At 44.5% G+C, this 23,531-nt stretch overlaps 1 protein-coding gene across 1 annotated transcript; it reads right to left on the reverse strand.

Annotated features, from left to right (window-relative positions):
- Window positions 1-338: 338 nt before the first annotated feature.
- On the reverse strand, window positions 339-8,662 carry Ngdn (neuroguidin). Its single transcript, XM_034499045.2, has 11 exons — window positions 8,543-8,662; window positions 7,897-7,956; window positions 7,019-7,090; window positions 2,961-3,098; window positions 2,674-2,758; window positions 2,544-2,596; window positions 2,218-2,341; window positions 1,958-2,126; window positions 1,065-1,221; window positions 880-937; window positions 339-480 (listed from the first exon to the last, which is right to left on the reverse strand). Exons 1-11 carry the CDS (start codon window positions 8,627-8,629, stop codon window positions 461-463), a joined length of 1,023 nt encoding a protein of 340 aa, XP_034354936.1. The 5' UTR covers window positions 8,630-8,662; the 3' UTR covers window positions 339-460.
- Window positions 8,663-23,531: the final 14,869 nt, after the last annotated feature.

The raw sequence follows: 23,531 nt of genomic DNA on the forward strand, positions 1-23,531 counted from the left end.
CTTTTTTTAATCAAGCGACCACAGGTTTCCTAAGCCACTAATGCCACCTGGTGGCCAAGATGGATAGATCAACAAAAGCTAAAACCAATGTGACTTTAGAATTCTAAACTCCCACAGAGAGGTGGGACTAGGGCCAGGGAGGCTGATTACTGTACCCTGACTCTGTTTTTGTAAAATAATCAATTCCCAATTTCTAGAAAAAAATATATTACTAAAGAAAACAACAACCAAACTTCTCATACATCTCCCAAAATATCGCCTTGCCTTTTCCACTATCCTTTTACTGAATACAGCCCACACGCCCAGCAATTCCAATCATACAATGCATGGCAAAAATGTCTCGTTCATAAACAAAATCAGTTTTATTTAGTAAAGCTCTTTCCACATTTCCAAGGCAAATGCCTACACACAGTGAAGTTAGAAGCATCCCAGAATGACCAAAAGTGCGCGCGCAAGCATGTCACCGGCGCCTCCGAAAACCTGAAATGGAAGGAAACCAAGAGTGAGGCAAAGAAGGGCTGGAAAAGCTGAAGGCCATCCACAGAAGGGCTTGCAGAGGCGTGCTGAGGCAGTGCTCTCCATCCGCCTAGGACTCACAGAAGCATGAGCACAGCTAGAGAGCCATCTCCTCAGGTGATGTTTTTATAGTTCTAGTTACAGACACCTGAGACCTGAGATGTGGGGTTACAGGAGTATAATGCAGAGACCCCTGCAAGAAACACTGACTCAAGCTTGGGAAAGAAAAAGAAAAAAAAAAAAAGCTAACCTAAAGAGACAACTATCAAGGAAGAGACAGGCAAGATCTGAGACAGAAGTTCCTGAGACGTAGCATGGCAACTCAGACTTCCCATGGTACTTAATGCCTACTGGTTCACTGACCTTTCTTCTTCCGACCTTTCTTGGGTATTTTCTTCCGTTTTTTAATAGGATTCTGGTCCTGCAGACAAACAGAAGTAAAGAATGGTACTGCACCCTAAGCACCAGCACCCTTCCCAGGCTCGCTGTGGGAAGCCCACGTGTGGCTAAGAGCATGCCGGCTCCTGCTACCCCTGTACCCCACTTGCCTCATCGAGATGAGCAGTGCCCCCTGTCAGAGCACTGATGTCACTGAAGTGTGTGAGAGAATGAAGCTGTGAGCTCATGGCACTCGCTCGCCTTCGCAGTCCTTTCTCTCGCTTGCTAACACTTAAACGCACCATCATGCTCTCTTCATAGTTGATCCTGCCAGAAAAAGCGTTTGCAGAAGGTTCAGACAAGGATGAGGGAGACAACTTGGGCCCAGAACTTCCTCATTCTCATCAGAGTCCTCAGGACACTCATAGATCAATACTGTTTTTAGCTAAGGATATGTATGTGTTCACTCCCCAACTTCCTCACTGAAATGCTCTCTGTGGGATCCCCTCACTGCTAGGGATTAATCTATGGTCCAAACACACGACAGTGTGTGTAAGAGAGAATTCTCACATTCTGGCTCTGTGGAACAGGACTCCCTGACGGACTCTTCTGTACAACACCAGCCATCAAAGCTGTGCCTAGCAATGCTAACCAGCTCATTCCAGGTTGTTTGTCTACTGTTCTACCACAGTCCAGACTTTGCAGCATTCTACAGAACCTGTCTTTACTACTTTCTACTCAAAGTCAGACCTGTGACATTGATGGTGAAAGGCAGTCTATTAAAGCCCCACCATGAAGAACTGAATATATTTTTCTCTACATAGCATTTACTTGAGCCTAGGCAGGCAGAAGAAAACAAAACAAACGAACAAAATAATTAAATAAACAAAACAAAATAAAAACCATTTTATACTGCAACCTCATCAATGCTAAACTCTCATCCTAAGCTTTTCAGTCCACTTTCTCTCATGTTGGTTTTCCTGTGCCAGACTCATCATGTTCATACAAAGCATGAGTACAGCGCTCCACAGATCTGATGGAATCTAAATACAAGAACTCAGACCTATGCTGATCCTCCTGACTCTGACGAGTGACATGTGGGTGTCGGGCGTCACGGATTTCCTCCGGGGCATCTGAGTACTGTTCCTTCAGTTCACGGATGACGGAGCTGCTCAGCGCCCGCCTCTTGGCTTTTTCCAGACGCTTTTGTTCCCGTTCAGCTTCTGTCTCATCTATGCGATAAATCCACATGGGTTATTCTGGAACAAGCAAAAGAAAACAGAAGCAAAACTCCTGCAAAGGAGGGACAGCCACAACTCCTACCATAATGTACTGGAACCAAGCGTGGTGGGACATATTTCTTAGATATGCCTTTTACAGATTTCTTCCCTGAGGCCTCAGACTGGTCCTCCTCTGCTTCACTTTCCTCCTCATCCTCAGAGTTCAACTACAAAAGAAAACAATTCCTGCAAACTCAGGAAGGTTTAATGGACAAGTGAGAGGAACACCCACAGCTGGCGCACCCTGAGAAGATGGAACCATGAATCAGGGAAGGAAGCCTCAAACTGAAGCATTTCCAGCCACAAGCTGGAGAGAGTGCGGCAGATCAGGGTCACCACAGGGTTAATCTCGGCGGACACGAGCCTTACCTTGCTCATCATATTGCCGGGATGAGGCTTAAAACGGAGCGGGTCATTCTCACCTGAAACAGGAAATCCAAGTTTACAAGATTTGAACTTTACAGTGACCCCACAACTTTGCGACGGCTTTCCCACTTACTGAGGCTGCCTGTCACTGCAGTCTTGACCAGTTTGTCAATTTGATACTTGAGTTTTTGGTCCAATGGACGAAGTTTTTCTAAAACCTATGATGTGATAATTTAAAAGGATTACATTTTCTTCCCTGAATCAGGCACACACCAGCATCCATGTGCTGTTTCAGATAAGCTGACTGAAACACTCACAGAGTAGATCAAATGTGGATGAAAACACCTCCTCACTTAAAAAGGAGAGCACTCAGTCCCGTAAGAGCCCTGGAGTGCAAGCCTTAGAGACTAAGACACATACCGTGCGAATCTCCACCAGCCTCAAAACTGCGGGGTGTCCTTGCAGAGATCCTCCAGAGGCTTTGTCCAGGATGAGGTGGCTCAGATCCATAAGGTACATGAGCAACAGCTGGTCTTTCACTTCCAAGAAGCTCAGACCCTGAGTTCAACAGTAAGAGATAGTCTTAGTTTTAGCCACAGAATCTGAAGGTGCAGCTAAGGCAAATACCAGGATCATGTCTTCCCCAACTAGTCCATCTTACATGAATCGTCCCTTTACCTGGTATCCCCACAATGCAAATGCTGTCAGTCACATAGCAGCCAGGTCAACTGTCATAGTTATCAACGAGCTTTTGTTCCAGGAAAGCCCTATTTTCCATACGTGAGAGTAGTGACTAAAAGCAGCACAAGGGCATAAAATGTGGAAAGATAGATAAACCCTGGTGCCGTGTAGAAGACTGTAGACCACAGAGGAACATGCATAGTCTCAGACATCCACAGGAGGCCTTGCTATGCACTCCCATGAATGAGGGCTGCTTCTCAAGAAGCATCCAAAGTCACCGAAGACTAAGAGAGCTGCAGTCTCAGAGCTTCTGACATCCGAGGCCACCCTGCCATTGTGCATATCAGCAGCACCACTGGGCTAGTCTCATTGATAGGCCCTCCCAAGTTTTAGCCAAAGAATCCTCCCAATAGAGCCAATTTTTAATTTATCCAAAATAATTACTGATTTTATTCCTATCACAATGCAGGTAAGACAAATGATTTACACACACTGACATGGAAGTAAATCAATGTCAACAGAAGTTATAGAGATTGGTTCTGTAGACAGTGGTTATAATACAGTTCCGATGGGGCTGTGTGATACACACACCTACAAATCTATTATTATGTAAGATGTGCATGCACTTGTGAGCACATGCACCCAATCCCGAATACATGGAGGTCAGAGGACACTGTGGAGTCAGTTTTCTCCTCTCATTGGGTGGGTTTCAGGGCTGACACAAATCATTAGGCTTGGACACCATGTCTCACCCCTCTCAGCCATCTTGCCAGCTGCACACACTTTGATATGCACAAAAAAAGCCTGAAGGCAACACTCACTAACTGTTTAGAGAGAGGAGGGGACTAGGGAAACACACTAGTGCTTGTACTATGGAAGTTCCTTTTTACAAGCACATGTTACTCCAACAGTAGAGTGCTCGGCTGAAACATGGAAGGGTTCAATCCCTAGCCCCAAATGATATATATACAGTTAAAAAGTAAATTAAGCAAATACATTGATTTTCAAACAAAATATAGTAATAATTACATTTGCAGTTATTAAATAAGAGAACATCTTATGTCTGCATAAAATGATACTGACAGTCCACAGCCCTGTGGGAAAATGTATGTCTGTCAGGTTAAATACTTTGGCCAAAATTACACAGCAAGAATTCAAATGCAAGTCATACTCAGTTCAACTCCAAGGCCTGAGTCCTGGGTATCTCTCAAACAACGTGCTTAGCTCTTTCTATCAGCCCTAGTGTACTTCAGAGGATGAGCAACGGAATTTAAAACTGACAAGTTGAGTTTAAATTCCGATTTATGCATTTGGTAGTCAGATATTGGTTATGTCACTTGAACTTGAGATTATAAACTTCTCATATGTAAATAAATAACAGTACTCCTGCACTGCCCTAAGAAAATGTTCAGAAACTGTAGGGGTGATATTTAGAAAACGGCGCCCGGTTCGGCTTGTTCATGGACAGCCACCATGTTCCCAATGCTCCTCAGCTCTGACTGGGGCTCTGGCTAGCTAGATGTGGAGGTCCTGGCACCTAGGAGATGCCAACATGGGGAATGGCTCTGCCAATCCACCACATTGCATCCACAAAGCTCGGCTGAATCCCAGACAATATCTGCTATCCTTATAGTACCCAGTAGAAATGAGACTCTTAAGGCTTAATGATAATCTAAAGGATTTATATATTTAGAAATGCTCGATCAACAAGATGCTCACACAGTTAGAGTTGTTACCCAATATCTAACCTTTTGATAGAAGTTGCTACCCAGGACAGCTTTTGACCCATCCATGGTTCTCCTCGGCTGACAGCCTCCTTCTTCTCCTTCCCTTCCTTTACTTCTCCCCTCCCCTTCCTCTATTTCTCTATTTCTCTCTCTCTCCCAGCTCCACCTCCTCTTCCAATGCCTAATCACTGAGCTCCACTGCGAATACAATGTAGCAGAGTAAGTGTCCTGTTACAGGAAACAAGTAAGATAAAAAGAAAGCACTCTGTAACCTATAAAGCACTTTACAAATGTCTTTAGTCATAAAAGCTAAGCTAACACACATCTGTTCTACAGATGAACAAATACTTCCTCAAGTATGCTCGAAGCCTAGCACTGAAACATCAAAGGACAGTAGTGCTCGGAGCACAGGCAGGTGAGAACCGGAGAAGGGGGCTCATAATCACTGCCAAGTTCCAACTGGGTCACAAACACATGAGAAAAACTAATATTAAGGCAAGTGGATCTCTGTGAGTTTGAAGCTAACCTGGTCTACATAGTGAGTTACAGGACAGTTACACAGTGAGACTATGCCTCAAAAACAAAAAACAAGCCAAACAAACAACAAAACAAAACCACACACAATAAAAACACACACAAACAAAATAGTAACAAATAATAAAAAACTGAAGAGGTGGAGGCAGGAGGATCATCACAAGTTCAAGGCCAGTCAGGGTTCCATAAAGAGACTGTTTCAAAGGTCCAGATAAAAAATAACAGCAGAGCTTTCCTGTTCAATCAAGTAAAGCAGTCAAGGGTTGTCCTCTACTGACACAAATGATCCTCAAGAATGTTCTAGAACATTTTGATTTTTCTCTTTAAATTTTAATTTGAAAGCTAGCCTATTTCACTGCACATCAGAGAATCTAAAATTGAAAGGTAGAAGAGTAAGGTCATAAATTCAAGGCCAGCCTGTGTTTCATAGCATGCTCATGTCTAAACAAACAAACCAGAATGAAAAGGGTAAAAAGGTTCAAGAAAGAGAGGAAGCAACTGCATCTCATTTTCAGATGTATCTTCTTCACAGTTTCGCATCTCAAATTAGGATGCATCCTTCAGTCAATGGTTTCTCTGCACAGATTAGTGGCATTTTTATCCACAAGTGATGCATTCCAAAAGTGCCAATGAATGTTTGCAACCGCAGAGAACTGAATCCTGTACACTGTTCTTCCTAAGCGTTTATACAAATGATAAACTTTAATTTACAACCCTAGTGTAAGAGATTAACAATAACTAGCAATATCAAATAACTCAATTAGGATAAGTTAAGACTTAAGAGGTGTAACTGGAACTTCACATTTAGTATTTTCAGACTGCTGTCAATCTCAGGTAACTGAAGTGACAAAAAATGAAGCTGGGGACATCTGTATATAAAGCCACCACAGCCCAAATTAACATCATCTAAGATTATAGGAAACAAAAGAGCAACTCCTCAGCTGTCCTACGTGGCTTCCCAGAGTGACGACTCCATCCCATCTTACCCCCCATCACACACACAAACAAAACGTATGCATATCTGTCCACAAAATCATTTACTCCCCCACAACATTCAATAGTGAGTATCTCTGGCTCATATTTATTCTAAAAATCCCACTACTTTCTCTGAGATACCTTTTTTGACTCTCTGCTTAGCTGGTATAGCACTCCTTATGACTTCTGTAAAATGACTGCCACTACTCATATCTAGTCTTCTGGTCTGCATTCTTGCCAGATTCCTGTACAGAACCCACACATTACTCCTTTTAGATGAAGCTCTAACTCTCAGGACATAAACCACACAAGAAACCTACAGTAAAAACAAAACCAAACCACCAAGCACATCATATGAGGAAATATTCTCTCTTCAAGTACCCCCCACTTTTAAGATTTACTTTTACATGTATGTACACGCCATGCATGTATGGCATCTCCTGGAGCTAGAATTGTAAGTCATGTGGACCTGATGCTGGGAACCAAACTCAGGCGCCCTAGAAGGGTGGCAAGCTACCTTGACCGCCTAGCTGGCCCTCCAGCCTGTTCAGGAACCCTTACCTTCTCTGTAGAATATGTTCCAGCTCGGACTTTTGTTGTCAGTGCTTGTACTTGTGCAGTGACAGCCATCACCTGAAATTAGCCAGATTAAATCTGAATAGCTCACCCAGCCACACCTGTAATGTCTGTGAACAGGGGAGGATAACCACTAGATAATGCCAGTGAAGTGTTGTTGTTAAACACCACTGAACAGAGCCTTTCCAACAGTTCCCCAAGAGGCAGAAAAAAAACTTCATACTGCTCTCTAAAGCTGGGGGAGGGGCTCATTAAGAAACCAAGAGAAGGGGATGAGGAGCCAGGCAGTGATCATGAGGACTGTGACTTTTTTTTTTTTTCTTTCTTTTGTGACTTTTGCGACAGAGTTTTCTCTGTGAAGCTCTGGCTGTTCTGAAACTTACTATATAGACCAGGCTGACCTTGAACCCACAGAGTTCACTTGTCTCTGCCTCCCGAGTGCTGGGTTTAAAGGTGTGGGCTATTATGAAAACACGCTGAGGAGTGTAATTTTATCAATAGAATTTACGATGTAAGTGCTATTAAGTGTGTCACTATTGCCAACATCTGTTTTCATAGTTATTTGTTACTTAAATAAATGAGTTTGGGTATAAGTTGAAAAAGTTTGTTGGGGAGGAAGAGGCAATGGGGAGGTAAAGTGAGTGAATAAATAAATGGAAAACCAGCTTTCTGAATTTCTTTGGGTGCGGCAATGAATTACTTTGAACTTTCATGAAAAGCATGAAAGGCTTTTATTTTTCACTTAAGGTATTTTTGTAGTATTCAAATATCTGACCCGAATCATCAAAGTAGTGTGTGGATGAGACTTACAAAGCCAAAGTCAACCCCCGACTAATTTACTCTAAAAGGGAGACAATACTCACCTGCTCCTGGAGGTTTTTCAAAAGTGTTATCGAACTTGACACGTCTGACTCCAGCACCTCCTACAAAGAGGAGGGGACAGGTAAGGGTGGTCAATTTCTTACTCTAAGGCGATGAGGACGGCAGAACGCACTGCCTATCAAAGTCCCTCCTTTCCTTCAAACAGTCGAGTCTTTGGGTCGTTTTTCCCACACAGGGTTAGGCAGCTTCGGCTCAATGCCAGTCTCCTCCCACCACACCCCCAATTTACTGGAAAAGACCAGAGACTTGAGCACCAAACCTCGCGGCTGCCTTTGCTCTGCGCTCCCCGCCACATTGTACATGACGTTATCTCTGCTAATGTTCTCCGAACATTCTCCCACCTTAAGGCCGGGTCACGGCCCGCCATGGTCACGAGGCTCTCCCAACAAAGCTCATTCTGAAGAGTAATTTTGGGTTGGCCTCCTGTCTGGAACCACCCAACCCGCAGCATCTGACCCTCTCTCTCATCTGACATATGCTACTGCTGTGTCAGGGCGAGATCATCCATGAAACAAATTTCATCACTACTCTTCCATGGTGTCAATGGTTTGCCTCGATCCATGGAGTCGAAAGGAAGCGTACACATATTTCTTCCTTTCCGGGAAGAAGCAACGAGACAGAACTCACCGGAGCCGCCATCTTCACAAAGCCCACCCTTTCCGGCCCGAAATTCCTGGGAGCTAACGTGAGTTCAGAGTTTTGATAGACAATCATAGTTTGCAAATTTCAGCCAATGGAAATAAGAGATCTTTCGTTTCCGCTAATCAGAGAGGCGGGACCCCATCTAGCCAATGGAATAAAGAAACTGCCTAAATGTGTCAGACGCAGAGGCGTGCTTAATGCGTAAAGATGGGCGGAGACAGAAGCATGTGATTCGTGGTTTATAGAGAATGATTGATGCTACTACCAATAAATACTGCGTATAGGATTGATTGACAGCTAGAGCAACCAGTAGAATAAAGAAATTGGTTATGCAGCCCGAGAGCTCATTGGCTTCCAGATGCCGCAGAGCCAGTCTTTCCACGGCGTTTTCCGAGTAGTACCAAAACAGACCACGGGGTGGCGGCTTCAGGCTATTCTCTGATGCGGTAGGGTTGTTGGGCCTCCATTGGCCCCCGGACTTCCAAGTGCGACTTTCCTGGTTCTGTGATTGTCCTTGTACAACAGTGGAGCCCTTTTCATCCGTGATTCGGATGGTTGGGATGGAGGAGCCGGAAGCCACAGTTCAGAAACCGTCGGCCGCATCACTGGCCACCCTCCCCGTGTTTGTCTAGGACGCCAGAATTCCTCTCGAGGGAAAAATTGACAGGCGAGGAACCGGCTCTACCTGCGTGCCTTCCTCACTGTTCCATTCGTCCACCGCAGAACTTGGTTAAAACCCAGGCTGTGCATATTTCCATTGTCTCCTTCATCTTTTCTCAGTGCCTTCCAACACGCCCACTCCCTCGCTTCTCACGAGCTGGAGAACTCGGTGGGAGTAATACTCCCACCATCCGTCTGCATTACACAATACAGTGCTAGAAAGGTGGTGCCGGCTTGGATTTTCCTCGCGCAACCGAAAAGCGGACCTGAGCCGGGAAATCTAAAGTGTAGCTTTTGCCTTTAATCCCAGATCTCTTTAGTCAAGAGGCAAGCAGATCTCCATGAGTTTGAAGCCAGTCTGGTCTACATTGTGAGAGCCTGTCTCAATAAACAAAATGAAAACGGGGCTGGAGCGATGGCTCAGTGTTCAAGAGCACATACTGATGAGCGTTCCATTCCCAGCACCATGACAGGCAGCTCACAACTACCTTTAACTCCAGCCCAAGGGGAATTTTAGTTCCTTCTGACTTCCTTAAATACAGACATGGGCATACATAAAAGTAATTGTTTTTTTAAAGCAAAAAAGAGTAATCCTTTTTGTATCTTGAATTCTGGGTGGAACATTCTAGTTTCTACCTATTTGGGAGCTACATACAATGGGGCAGAGGATTCGCCTATGATATTTATTTGCTGTTTAAGGTTCATTGGGAGGCTCAGAGCACTGTAACAGCCTACTTAGTCAAGAGTTTTGGTATTTTTCTGTCTTTTTTTTTTTTTTTTTAAAAAAGATGAATTTATTGTATGTGTGCGGCACATGTGTGGAGGTAACAAATGGGAGCTGGGTCTCCTTCCACTATGTGAGTCCTGGAAATAGAACTCAGTTGGTCAGGCTAGTGGACAAGCGCCTTGGCCTGGAGCCCTCTTGTCAGCACTTTTTCTGTATTTATTAGGATTCACTTGTGAAACTTCTGTCTTAACACTATTCTTCCTAACTGAAATAAGATTTTACTTTTTTTGGAACTTGAAGTTTGTCATATGCATTATGGACAAACGATTACAATATCTGAAAAAATAAATAATACTGCTTTTTAAAAAAAAAAAAAGATTTGTTTATTTTATGTATGTGAGTGCACTGTGGCTGCCTTCAGACACAACAGAAGAGGGTCTTAGGTCCCATTAAAGATGCTTGTGAGCCACCTTGTGGTTGCTGGGAATTGAACTCAGGACCTCTGGAAGAGCAGTCAGTGCTCTTAACTGCTGATACTGCCTTATTTTTTATCATTAAAATACCAGTCACCTCGAGGTTGGAGAGATGACTCAGCGGTTAAGAGCATTGGTTGCTTTTTCAGAGGTCCTGAGTTCAGTTCCCAACACCCACATGGCAGCATACAACTGCCTGTAACTCCAGTTCCAGGGGATCTGACACCCTCACACCAATGTATATTAGATAGGGTTAAAAAAAAATGAAGAAAGGACAAAAAAAATTTAAAACATACCAATCACTTTGTATGTTACAAGAAATATTAGAGCTAACAATGCAATAAATCTTTATAAAGTTATTTCAGATTGAACCAGCAAGCAAGATCACAAGAGCATTAAATCTGCCTGTTTTGTCTTGTGTTGCTTTCAACAGCTCCATATGCTGGTAAGTACCCAAAACATTTACAAGTATGTACTGGACAAAGAAAAGACGTTAGGAGTACAAATTTAATTGTGATTTTAATTATTAAAATTTTTACCATTTTTGAAATTTTCATGAGTACATATTTACATAATTTCACCTCATATTCTTCCTCCTCCAGCTGCTCCTGTGTCCTCCTCTCTCCATCTCAATATCATAATTTCTTCTTATTTTACATATATACCTGTACCTGCACACACATGCAAGTGTAGATAGATAGATAGATAGATAGATAGATAGATAGACAGACAGACAGACATGCAATGCTGAGTTAGGTATAAATAAGTGCTGAGTCTGTTGCTTATGTGTGTAGGGACATATGTTGTGCTGCTTAGTTTTTTGGGAACCTCACTGAGAAAATGCCTTCATAAGATAGGCCTGTACTCAAGTCTGAATAACGATAGATGGGGGAGTGGGCACTTACCAAGTGGTCCTGGGTTACATAAGAAAACGAGATGAACAAGCCATGGGTCAAGCCAGTCAGCATCATTCCTCCACAGTTTCTGTTCTAGTTCCTGCCTTCAGGTTCCTGCTTGAGTTCCTGCCCTAACTTACCTCAGTGATGCAGAGTCAGAAGATGAAGTAAACCATTTCTTCCCCAAGTTGCTGTTGGTCATGGCGCTCATCACAGCAACAGGAAGCAAACTAGAGCTTATGGGTTTAAGGATGAACATTGGGATTGGATAACCTATGAGGGGCACATCCCTGGATTCTTAGCAACAAATGGCAATGGTGTTGTCATTGTACTAGCCTTGTTTAGACAACCATGTTGTCAAGATTTCACAGGTGCAGTGACCTGTCATGGTGAAGGCACTAGCCTCTAGCAGATGTACCTGTCCTTTGGCTCTTAAAATTGTTTTACTTGTGCTGGCTAGTATTATGTCAACTTAACACAGGCTAGAGTCATCGGAAAGGCGGGAACTTCAGTTGAGAAAATGCCTCTGTAAGATCCAGCTGCAGGGCATTTTCTTAATTAGTGATTGACGTAGGAGGGCCCCATCCATCGTGGGTGGTGCTATCTATGGGCTGGTGGTTCTGGGTTCTGTAAGAAAGCAGGCTGAGTATGCTATAAGGAGCAGGCCAGTAAGCAGCACCCTCCATGGCCTCTCCATCAGCTCCTGCCTCCAGGTTCCTGCCCTGTTTGAGTTCCTGCTCTGACTTTCTTCAGTGATGAACTGTGATGTGGCAGTGTAAGCCAAAAAGAAAAAAAAAATTTCTCCCCAACTTTTGGCCATGGTGTTTCATCATAGCAATAGTAATCCTAACTAAGACACACTCCCTCTTCCCCAAAGTTCCCCGAGCCTTGGGTTTAGGAGTTGTGCTGTAGCTGTATCAGTTAGGATGACTACCCACAGTTGTTCTCTGCATTTAAAAAAAACAATTATTTTTAATTTTAGAAATGGGTTGATTCTATATTGCTTAAGCAGGCCTCAAGTTCCTGGGTTCATGGTGGAGAAGTCTTAAATTAAAAGCATTTCCTTATGAATTTGGGAGTAGGACAAAGCCCAGAATAGTATTAATTAGGTATTATCTTAAATCGCTAAAGCTAGAGTCTGTCCAAGTTTTGAAATTTTAAATCAGTTGAACTTTGACATCATTAGAAATGTTCTGAATTTTATAGTGACTATTTGATAGTTTAAACTGAAGATCTTTAAATAGTACATAATATGTGTATATATAATATATATATAATATGTGATATATTATATATGTATATATACATATATATGTATAATATATATATTATATATATATATATATATATATATATTATATATATATTATATGTGTGTGTGTGTGTGGTATGTGTATGGATGCATGTTTGTCTGTGTTCCACATCTTTGCCTGATCCCTGAGGCGGCCAGAAGGGGGCACCAGATTCACTGGAACTAGAACAGTTCCAGTGAACAGTTGTGAACAGTTATGAACAGTTGTGAGTTGCCTTGTGGGTGTAAGACTGTAAAGCAGTGCATAGTAACTGCGGAGCCATCTCCTCAGCCCAGATTCTTCCTTTTTTCATTCCTCCTCCTCCTCATATGCATCCCTGAAACTCCCTAAGTAGTCCAGGCAGGCCTTGGACTCACAGAGATCCGCCTGCTCTGCTTCCCAAATGCTGGAACTAAAGGTGCATGGTACCACGCCTGGCTTCAGTTCTTTCAATTAAAAAAAAATCTCTTTTTAGTCTTCTCACAGTTTTCTGATAGGATTTCTGTAACTGAAATAGTTTCCTGTTTTGTTTGTTTTGTTTTCTGAGACATGGTCACATCATAGCCCAGGCTGGTCTTGAACTCTTGATTCTGTAGTATACAGACATATAATCCCACAACAAGCCAGCTCAAAATACTTGTCTGGAGGCGTATTCTTTAACCTATGTATTATTTAATTGCTGCTGTTGATTCCTGATTCAGTCCCTGTGTCTCCAAAGCAGTTATTCGTGACCCCTCTTCTTCTCAACGGTCAGGGGTGTTTACAGCATCTTGATGAAGGTTCTTCGTGAGTTTGAGTAAAGTGTGTATGTTGTTGTCATTGGATAGAGAAGTTTTTACATGTCAGTTACCTCCAATCAATTGATTACTGTTTGGTTCGATTATGTTCTTGGTGACTCTGCCTCTGAGATCTATCGTTTAGTAGAGGGAGTTGAAATCTTCAGCTGTGCTAGTGGAATTATCTAGATCTCCTTGCCCTTCTGTATGCTTTTGCTAAGTAGTCTGGGCCTTTCTCCATAGGTGTTGATACAAGGATAACAGCTCTCACTTCAAAAGGAGTAAGAGATGGTTTATTCTGGAACCATGGGTGGACTGTGGCCTGGGCACACGGATTCTGTTACCCCAGTACTGGGTTTCAACATGGTAACAGTTTGATGAGATTGTTCCAGTACCAGAACAAAAGGAAACCATAAATCAAGGCACTCTTAAATACATGGGTGAGCATCGGGGAGGCAGGTCCAGCAAAGAAGCCTCTGCTTGAGTCACAGATGCTGTGGAATGTTCTTGCCTCTGGGTTGGTGGAAACTGTATTCCACAAGGATGTCATCTGATAGTCATCAAGATGCCAGGTCAGATACAGAGTGGGCTATCAGTGGCCATTAATAGGGCTACTGATAGTTAAGGTAAGTTGGCCCTGTATCTGCAGTGTTCCAAATTCTCCCCCAAACACGGAAATTCTAATCAGTTTATCAGTCTAATAGAGTCTTTAACATAGGCAAAGCATTTTCCTGGGACTTCAGTTGCCAACAGTAGAAACTATTTTGTCTTCTGGGAGAATTGACCTCATTATTATTTAATGCCACACTTTATCTCTAATAATTTCTTTCTTTAAGGTCCTTTTAATCTAAAATCAGTATGATTACTTCATCTCTCTTTTGGTCTATTTTTCGTTATCCTTTTACTTTTTTTTCTGCCTAAGCTGATTTTGAATTTTGGATCTTTTCCCTCCTGCTTCTACCTCCTGATACAGGATATTGGCATGTGCCATCACACCTGTCTTTAAATTTGAATATATGTGTCCTTATAGATAAGAAAATGTTCTTATTTGTTTTAAAGATTTTAGTTACATATTTCTATGTGTAGGTATTCTGTCTGCATGGTGTCTGTACACCATGTACATTCAGTGTCTATGGAGGCCAGAAATAACTCACCCAGATCACATAGTACAGCTGAGATTTCTAATATCTGAAGCCTCTTCTCTTAAGCATTAAACCATTCTGCCTCATTCTAGTATAAAGCAGGGTCCCAGCTTCTGGGCTGAGACTTAGAAAATCATAACGCCAGAGAAGTAGACAGGAGCCAGAAAAACTAAGCATGAAAATGTATATGGTATTTGGCAAAGGAAACAAGACTGGGGCTCAGAAGTAGGGTGATAGTTCTTGCCTTTAATCCCAGCACTGGGGAGGCAGAAGCAAAGACAGAGAAACAGGTTTCTCCCTGTCTCACAGAAAAACCCTGTCTCAAAACTCACTCTGGTTCCCAAAAAAACTAGACCTCAGTTCCCAGATTGTACCAAGATGGGACCCAAATCTTAGGAACAATAGAAGGCAGATTTCCAGAACCAGGAGCACAATAGCAACTTGATGCTGAGACTCCAGGGTGGGTTTGTCTCCTCTAATCTTCTGGGCTCTGAAATGGGCCCAGAAACCAGGCTATGACTGATACTATGCTTGTGGTAATTATGGGAGGGAACAAAGGAATTAGGAGTCAGGACACCTCATGTTCTGCCTCCCAGGCTCATTCTCACTACTCAGAGAAGCCAGGTCTGCCTAAGGCTAAACAGTACCCTTTGGGCATAGCAGCTGCACCCCTGCGCTGTCTTCTTTCCAAATCTTCATTATCCAATTCTCTCTCACACTGGGTCCTCACATACTCCATGTTTGTAAGACAAGATTGTTATACATCTTGGGGCCTTATCATATTGACTGAACTCTGTCAGGCTCTGTCAGAATTGCTTTATAGTTTCCTTTCATTTTCTGCCTTGCCTTGGGTTCCTGGGAGGCCACAGAAACAATGAGAGGCCTGGGTTAGTTCAGTATGAGGTGGGCCATGGAAGACACACAGAGCAAGGGACACAGGGAACAGGGTGCTTCTAATGCTGTTGCCCAAGGAGCATAGTTATCCAAAGTACACAGAGTCAGCTGTGGGCTCACAGGCTGCTCTTTTGTCAGCGACTATATCAGAATCATAGAACTTTTGATTGACTCTGGGCTAAAGGCCACTTTCAAACTTCCACAACAAAGGGGAGATGCAAGAGGGGCCTTTGGTGTAAGTTAGAGTTCAAAAAAGAAAAGCGACTAGATACATTCTGAGCACGAAAAATGTAATGTTTTGGAATCAGCTTTCAAAAGCCATGATCACACATCACTGTTGGGAGCTGACTCTTAGCAGAAAGCAGCTATCATCTTTGCAGCCATCTTGAGCCATATACCCTGACAAGAGACTTGTTTTTCAATAGCCTACAGCAGCTGAGCACACTCTGATAAATATCTTGTTTATCCCACATAGCTTGTTTTGCTTTTTAGTGGCCCCAGCTGCAAGGCGCACGTGATATCCACACCTGCAAGGCGCACATGGTATCCATGCCTACAAGGCAAGTGGCAAAAGCGTATAAATACCCTGGATTTCCCTTCAATAAACAAGACTTGATCAGAACCCCTGACTTGTCTCCATTCTTCGTGTCTCTTCCCCTCCATCCCCACTCTCTCTTGCTAGACCCTGACCTGTGGACCAGAACAGCAGCTTGGGCCTAGACACATCACTACATCACTGATACTGTTGCAGCAGGAGAAAGCCCTATTAGGCCATAGTAAGATAGTTTCCTGGTAGCTTAGGGCCCACTGTTGCTTCTACTTTAGGCAAAGCCTGTCTAAGTGACCCCAAGAGAAGGAAAGTCCATGGACAAATAAGAATTGCTAGAAGTGGGTATTGAGCCAGGTGGTGATGGGAGGCAGAGGCAGGCAGATCTCTACGTTTGGGGCCAGCCTGGTCTACAGAGTGAATTCTAGGACAGTAAAGGCTACACAGAGAAACCCTGTTTGGAAAAAAACAAAAACAGAAAAGAAAAAAAGAAGTGAGTATTGCCAGCATCCTCTTATTCTTTTTGGCCAGGTTGATTCTCTTTTAAGAATTTGAGTCTTTGTGGGGTTTTTTGTTTCTGTTGTTTGGTGTTTTTGTTTGTTGTTTGGGTTATTTTTTGGTTTTGTTTTTGAGATAGGTCTTGGAATGCAGCCCAAATTGTTTTTACTATGCAACCATATTGTTTTATTCTTTTGTTTGTTTTAATGACATTGGTGAATTTATTTGTGTGTGTTCGGGTATTTGTGTGGTGAGGCGTGCCAGAGCACATGTGTTGTGATCAGAGGGCAACCTGCACCTTCTCTCCTTCTCCCATGTGGGTCCCAGGAATCAAACCCATGCTTGTCTGTAAGCACCTTCACCTGATGAGCCATCCCACGGCCCCTTGTTGGCTTGGTTTTAAATAGGATTCTGAACTGATCAGGCTGGCTGTAAGTTCACTATATAGCAGAGACTGTCTTTGAACTTCTGATCCTCCTGCTTCTACCTCCTGAGTGCAGGCATTCCAGGTGTGTGCCATGGTTGATTCTTTTCTGAGAACTGATTGTCCTCCAGCCTTTGGATCTTTGACAACTGTTCATATGCAGGTGACTTGAAGAGATCATTCTGGGATTGTTGTGACATGAGAAGCCCCTCCAAAAATTATAAACGTCTTTTAGTTTTGTTTTTTTTCTAGTTAAAAATCATCTCATGTCCTACACAGTGGCATATGTCTGTAGTGCCAGCTACTTTGGAGGCTGATCCAAGACGGATCTCTAAGCCAGAAATTCAAGACCAGCCTGGGTAATAAGATGAGACCCCAGCTGGAAACAAGCCAACAAACCATCAGCTTTAGATGGAGACTTTGAACTGCTAATGAGGCAGCACAGTGGAAGGACTTTACCTCTCTTGCAGTACAGACATCCATTCATCTTTAAAATGAGGATTGCTTTTATATTTTGAGAAAAAGGAAAAAAGGGGTGAAGGAAGGAGGGAGGAAGAGAAAGAGGAGAAAGAGATTCAAGGGAAAGACACAGAGGAGATGCAAGCAATCTGTGCCCTCTCTGCTGTGCTCTCCCTGAGTAAGGTCCAGAGAATCCCATCTGTGTCCATCAGCAGCGCGCAGTGCCACAGGAACAGCAGCTGCACGCCGCCTTTGGTACCTTATTCAGCATCCATTTATTCCCTTCAGATTTGTCAGAGGCAAAAGAGCTCCAGATAAAATACATGCAATAGCTTTTGTTATTATAAAAAAATAAATAAATCCTGAAAACAATGAGCAACACTTAAGGGGACTAAAGGCAAGAGGGAGGCCACAGGGAAAACACAAAAGGAGAAAACAGCAAAAAGACAAAGGTTGTTTCCAGCGAAACTGGGCAAGTCCCTGGCCTCCCCAGAAAACATGGAGTCTATGGCTCCCTGTCTAATATCATGGATCTAGTCCTCTAGAGCTCAGGCCACAAGACATAACACAGAAGCCACTGTCTTGGGTCTCTCTCTTTCCCTCCAGAGTGCTCACAGCACTGGCCAGCAGCCAGGGATGTGTAACCTGGAAGTCCAGTCCTCTGAAGAAGACCCCTCCGCAAGCTCACCTGCCAGGAGCCCTCCCCTCTGCCCCACCCTCCAGCTTGGCCAATTCTGCCTTTCTGTTTCTACACTTACGCTGCTACCCATAACTGTGGCCACATTGAAGATGTGTTTATTTATTGATGTGACAACTCAGTACAGGTCTTGGCTTCTAACTCTCTTCATATCAGGGGGTGGTCCACGTTCACAGTGTGTGTGTGTGGGGGGGGGGGTGTTCAGTGACCTTCCAACCCCTTCCCACCATCTTCCCACACACTTCTCTAGTGACACCACCCAGAAGCCAGAACGACCTTGCTTAGCAGATGATCACACAGACACGACTGTCTAACTCTAGCCAAGGGCATAGGGGAAAGGACAGAGCCCAGGCCTCTCAGATGAGAGGACTCAGGGCTAATAATAGGAGGGGAGATTAGGAAAGGATTTGAAGTGCATTGTTATCTCACAGGAACGGCCTTCAAGAGCCGCTCCCAAGCTTTCCCAAGAGCTGTGCCACCCCCTCTGCTGTGGGGCTGAGGAGCCACTGTCATTTCACCCTTATCTGCTCCACCCCCATCGGTTCCTCACCCCACCCCAAGTTTCCTGAACCCATTTCTCTTCCTCGATACACTTACTTCCACTACTTCCCACAAGTCTTTCCACCCCTGGCACCCTCGGCTCCCACGTCTAGCCAGTCCCGGCTCCACCGTCCCACCTTCTCTCCTCCCCAGAACATCACTGTTTCCAGTTGTGGCTTGGAGATTGGTTTTCCAGGCTTGGGCCCTTTGGCTTCCTCCCTAACACACATGTGCCAACTTTGCACCCACTCTTCCTCTGCCTCTGCCTTCTCTTACAGCTGAGCTGGGCAAACACAGGCAACAGAGGCTGAGGTGGGGCTAACACGCTCCAGTTCTAGCAATCAGTGCTTGGCATGAGGCACAGGAACACCTCTGAGAACAAGACTGGGGACAGGCTATGGCGGCACCTCCTGGAGCCCAGCCATGGCTATTTTTAGGAACCTAGCACCACAAAAGGACCTTTGCTTTGTTTCATTCCACCCTCACAGAGTTGCTCTTGGCAGCTAAGACTGTAATCTCAGAGACAAGGGGCCCAGCACGGGCTCTTGCACAAGCCTAAACCTCTGCCCTGGTTTCTCTCCACCAGGAGGCACTGCCCTTGGGCAAGGTCACCTTCCCTGTGACACACTGTGGCAATCATCTGATATTCCTTCTACAGTCTTGCCCTGATCAGATACTGTCTTAGATCTCAGTTGAGCCTACCTCAGGCAGCCCTACCTTTGCAACTTTGCAGATGGCCTCTCTGCTCCTCTCTCCTACTCTCCAAAAAAACAAAAAACAAAAACCCAACCGACCAGCAACAAAAAACTCAACCAGGCTCTCCTGCTCCCTCTCCACTCTCCCTCTTCAGAATGGGTCAGCTCTTCCAGCTGGTTAATTCTGAGCTCTTTGGTAAAGGCCCATCTCTTCAGACCTAGGGAGTCTGTCCAGCTCTCAGTTTCTGTTCACAGACCCCAGAGGTAATCTGCCTGCAGCCCCTGAAAAGGATCCTATGAAGCAAGCAGCAGCCAGACCCTGATGTCCCTTCTTCCAAATGTGACTTGGGAGCCTCAGATTAGGGGGTGACTTATTACCTTTTCCTACGGTGTGTGTGTGTGTGTTTGTGTGTTCACTGACTGAATCAGTTTCTAATTCCTCTTCCAAAGTTTCAACACTCAGTGGTGGGCGAATTGTCTGTGCAGCACAGGAATGTCGGAGAACATTCTTAAAGAACAGCAAGGGCCCAGCCCAGAGATCACAAAGTCATCTCAGGCCTAGGTTATAGGGTAAGCCTCTAGAGAAGTGGTTCTTAACCTGTGGGCCACAACTCCTTTGACAAACCTCTAACTCCACAAACTTCATAACAGTAGCAAAATTACAGTTACAAAGTAGCAATGGACACAGTTTTATGGTTGGAGGAAGTGTATGGAAGGGTCTTTGAGAAGGTTGGGAATCACTGCTCTAGGGCACGTCTGGCTTCAAACATTGTTTTTCTAGGATAAATCACAGACACTGAAGCACAAGCAAAGGCCCACCCCCAGGCTAAGCATGGCTTATTTCCCAGTCTATGGACCTCCCACTTTACCTTGAAAGCAGAGGCTGAGGTACTCAGGCCAATCAGTGAGAGCCCAAGATGGAGGGGAGGTGGCTGCAGCAAGCTCTGCTCCAAGCTGCCTCCATGCATCTGTGAAGGTGAAAAAGGAGCCAATGACCCCCGAATCTATGAATCCATCTCATAGTGTCTGAGTATTTACAAGCTACCCTCCTAAGTGCCAGAAAGAGAGCTGGAAATAAGAAAACAGTGAAGCCAAAAGGAAACAGAGAGCACACACCAAGGACATCCTTTATCACCCCTACTCCAAGTGCTCAGGGCTCCCTTATCTTAAAAACAAAATAAACCATGCTATCTGACCCACTTCCTGTCTCATTCACTCCACTGGAAGCTGTAACCCCCACTGCCTGCACTTTCTATCTGTTTCCTTTATTAACTCCCATGTACTCCGCTGAAATCCTTCTCATCCTTATTCTTTAAACCAGCAGCCAGGTGCTGCCTTGTGATTTTGGAAGCTGCTTCCTGCAAGGCTACCCAAGTTCTCTTCTCGGTCTTCCTGTCACTCTGCCTTTCTTTGGAATCTGACACTACCGGCCACCTGCTCCTCTTGAAAGACTTCTGTGATTTCTAGGAAACGAGTCTTGCCTTATTCTCGTTGACTCCTTTTTCTTTCTCTCTTCCTAATCTTTAGTGTGTGGTGATGGATGTGTGTATGCACATGCAGAATGTGTGTAGGCACTCTCGTGTCACAGGGCACACATGGAGGGCAGGGCACAATGTGTCAGAATCGGTTCCCTCCTTCCACAGAGGTTTGAGGCAAGGCTTCTCTTCTGCTTTGTCATGTTTTCAGAATTGGCTGTTCCACAAACTTTCTTGCTTCCCGAATATTCTCCTGTCTTCGATTTTTATTTTGCCACAGGAGTGCTAGGGTTACAGATGCTTGCTACCACATCCAACATTTTATTATTAAAAAATATATTTATTTTTATGCTAAGTGTGTGTGTCACATGTATGCCTGTGCACCGCTGGCATGCAGTGCCCATAGAGGCCAGAAGAGGGCATTGGCCCCAGGAAAGGAATTACTGATGGCACCATCCCTGCCTGGTGGGTGCTGGGCACTGAATCTGAGTCCTCTGGGAGAGCATCAGTGCTTTGAGCCATCTCTAGCACACATCCAGCTTTTTAAAGTGGGTTCAGGGATCAAGCACAGGTCAGGCTTTTGCAAGGCAGGTCCTTTTGCTATGGTACCACCTCACCTTCTGTTCTCTGTGAGCCTCTCTCCTTTCCTCCTTCCTTGGGCTGTGATCTCCCTCAAGCCCTTTCTTTTTCTCTCCAAGATCATCATGCCTTACACTACCATAGGATAGCCAGCTCTTACCCACCAGCCCTACCCGCCAGCCCATAATTCTCACTGCCTACTGGGACACAAAACCATCTTCCATTGGTCATCCACTGTTACCTCTAATTCACTCATACCAAGTCGCTGTCCTCCTGTCTAAGGGATTGCCCCATTTGTGCCTGCCCTGTCCTTGTTGATGTGCTTCCCAATTCCCCAGAGCCAGTCTGTTGAAATGAGTTTTATCCCTTCCTTAGGAAAGTCCTCCTCCCCCCACACATTCTGGCCCTTTCCCTTTCATATCTGCCGACCTTGACTGCTGCTCTAGCCTCTGCTACGGTCTCCTTGCCTCCAGTCTCTCCTCCCCTCGGTACCCAGCTGGCCCCTCAAACTGTGCTTTCAGGATAGCACACTGTCTGTCACAGTCGCAGGTGACAGTCTCTCCATCGTTCTCAGGATATTATCCGTTTCGCTGGTCTAAGAAATCCGGCAGATCAGTAGAAATCACTTTGGAACAAAGCAGACCTGGGCTTGAGTCCTAACACCACATTCTCTGCCTGGCTTTGGACAAACGAACACTGTTTGCCCTCTGAATCCCACTGCTTATCTAAAGAATGTATTTTGAGTGACAGTTGCTTGTACTGGCTGAGATGTATGTAGAACAGAGAGGGCTCACATATAGACAATAGGACCCTCTATCTTTTTCTTTCCACCCGATGGCTCCAAAACCATACAGCACAGTCTGACAAGAGAGATTTCCCTCATGTCCGTTCTAGCTCATCCCCTGACCCCCATTCACCGACCATACTTTGGGCTATACCGATTTCCACACAAGCTGGGAATACAGTTTGCCATACAATGCTTCTTAAAACCTTTCAAACTCCAGGTCTGTGTCCTCACCTCTAAACACTTAATGGTGTCATTCCTATAGACCAAGAGGTTCGAAGGTCTTGGCTCATTCTAGATCCAGACCCTATTTTATTGCAGACACTTGTGAGCTGCCATGTGGGTTCTGGGAATTGAACCCAGGTCCTCTGGAAGAGCCAGAGCCTGCAGTGTTCTTAACATTTCTCTGCTCACCTTTTTGTTTGTTTGTTTGTTTGTTTGTTTGTTTGAGACAGGCCTCTCTCTGTAGCTCAGACTATCTTGCAATTCAGGCTGGCCTTGGACTCACAGAAATCTACCTGTCTTTGCCTCTTGAGCACTGGAATGGCGTGTACCACCATGCCCAGCATTTTTCCTCTTTTTAAAGAAAGATTCATTTGCTTTTGGTTTTGCCTACATGCATGTATGCATATTATGTGTGTCCCTGGTGGCAGCCAGAAGAGGGCATCAGATCCCTTGGAACTGGAATTACATAAGGTTGTATGCTGCCCTGTGGATTGTGGGACTCAGACCTCTCTCTGCTCCTCTGCAAGAACAGCAAGTGCTCTAACCAGTGAGCCATCTCTCTAACCCCATCCTTTGCTCTTTTCCAGATTGCCCTCTTTTAAAAATGTGCTTACTGTCCTGGTTTTGTGGTTGTCCACTCAGCACAGCTAGGATCATTTGAAAAGAAGAAACCTCAACTAAAAAAATGTCCTCATCAGATTGTTCTTTTAATCAATTATTGCTATAGGCGGGCTCAGTCCATTGTGGTGGTGCCACCCCTAAGCAGGAGCTCTTGGGTGTTATAAGATTCACACTGAGAAAGCCATTGGGGAGTGTAAGCCAGTAAACACGATTTAGTTCCTGCCTCCAGGTTCCTGCCTTGAGTTCCTGTCCTGACTACCCTCGGTGACGGAGAGTGACCTGACCGTTGCTTCTGATCATGGTGTTTTATCACAACAGTAGATAACCCTACCAACTAACTAAGACATATACTAAAGAATTTTCTAAGTCGGCTTGAAGATAGTAACACCAGCAGAATCACACCCGAGAGCTGAGAATAAGGTAGCTACTTAGTCCTCGAAAGCTGGGTTCCTTAGCAGTCAGACTAGTGCCAAAGTGGCTCTCTCTCACTGACAGGGTCTTACTTTGTCTCCCTAACTAGCCTGGCATTCTCTGTGTAGACCAGGCTGGCCTCAAACTCACAGAGATCTG

Source organism: Arvicanthis niloticus, chromosome 3 (assembly GCF_011762505.2).
Source record: "Arvicanthis niloticus isolate mArvNil1 chromosome 3, mArvNil1.pat.X, whole genome shotgun sequence".
NCBI classification, from domain to species: domain Eukaryota; kingdom Metazoa; phylum Chordata; class Mammalia; order Rodentia; family Muridae; genus Arvicanthis; species Arvicanthis niloticus.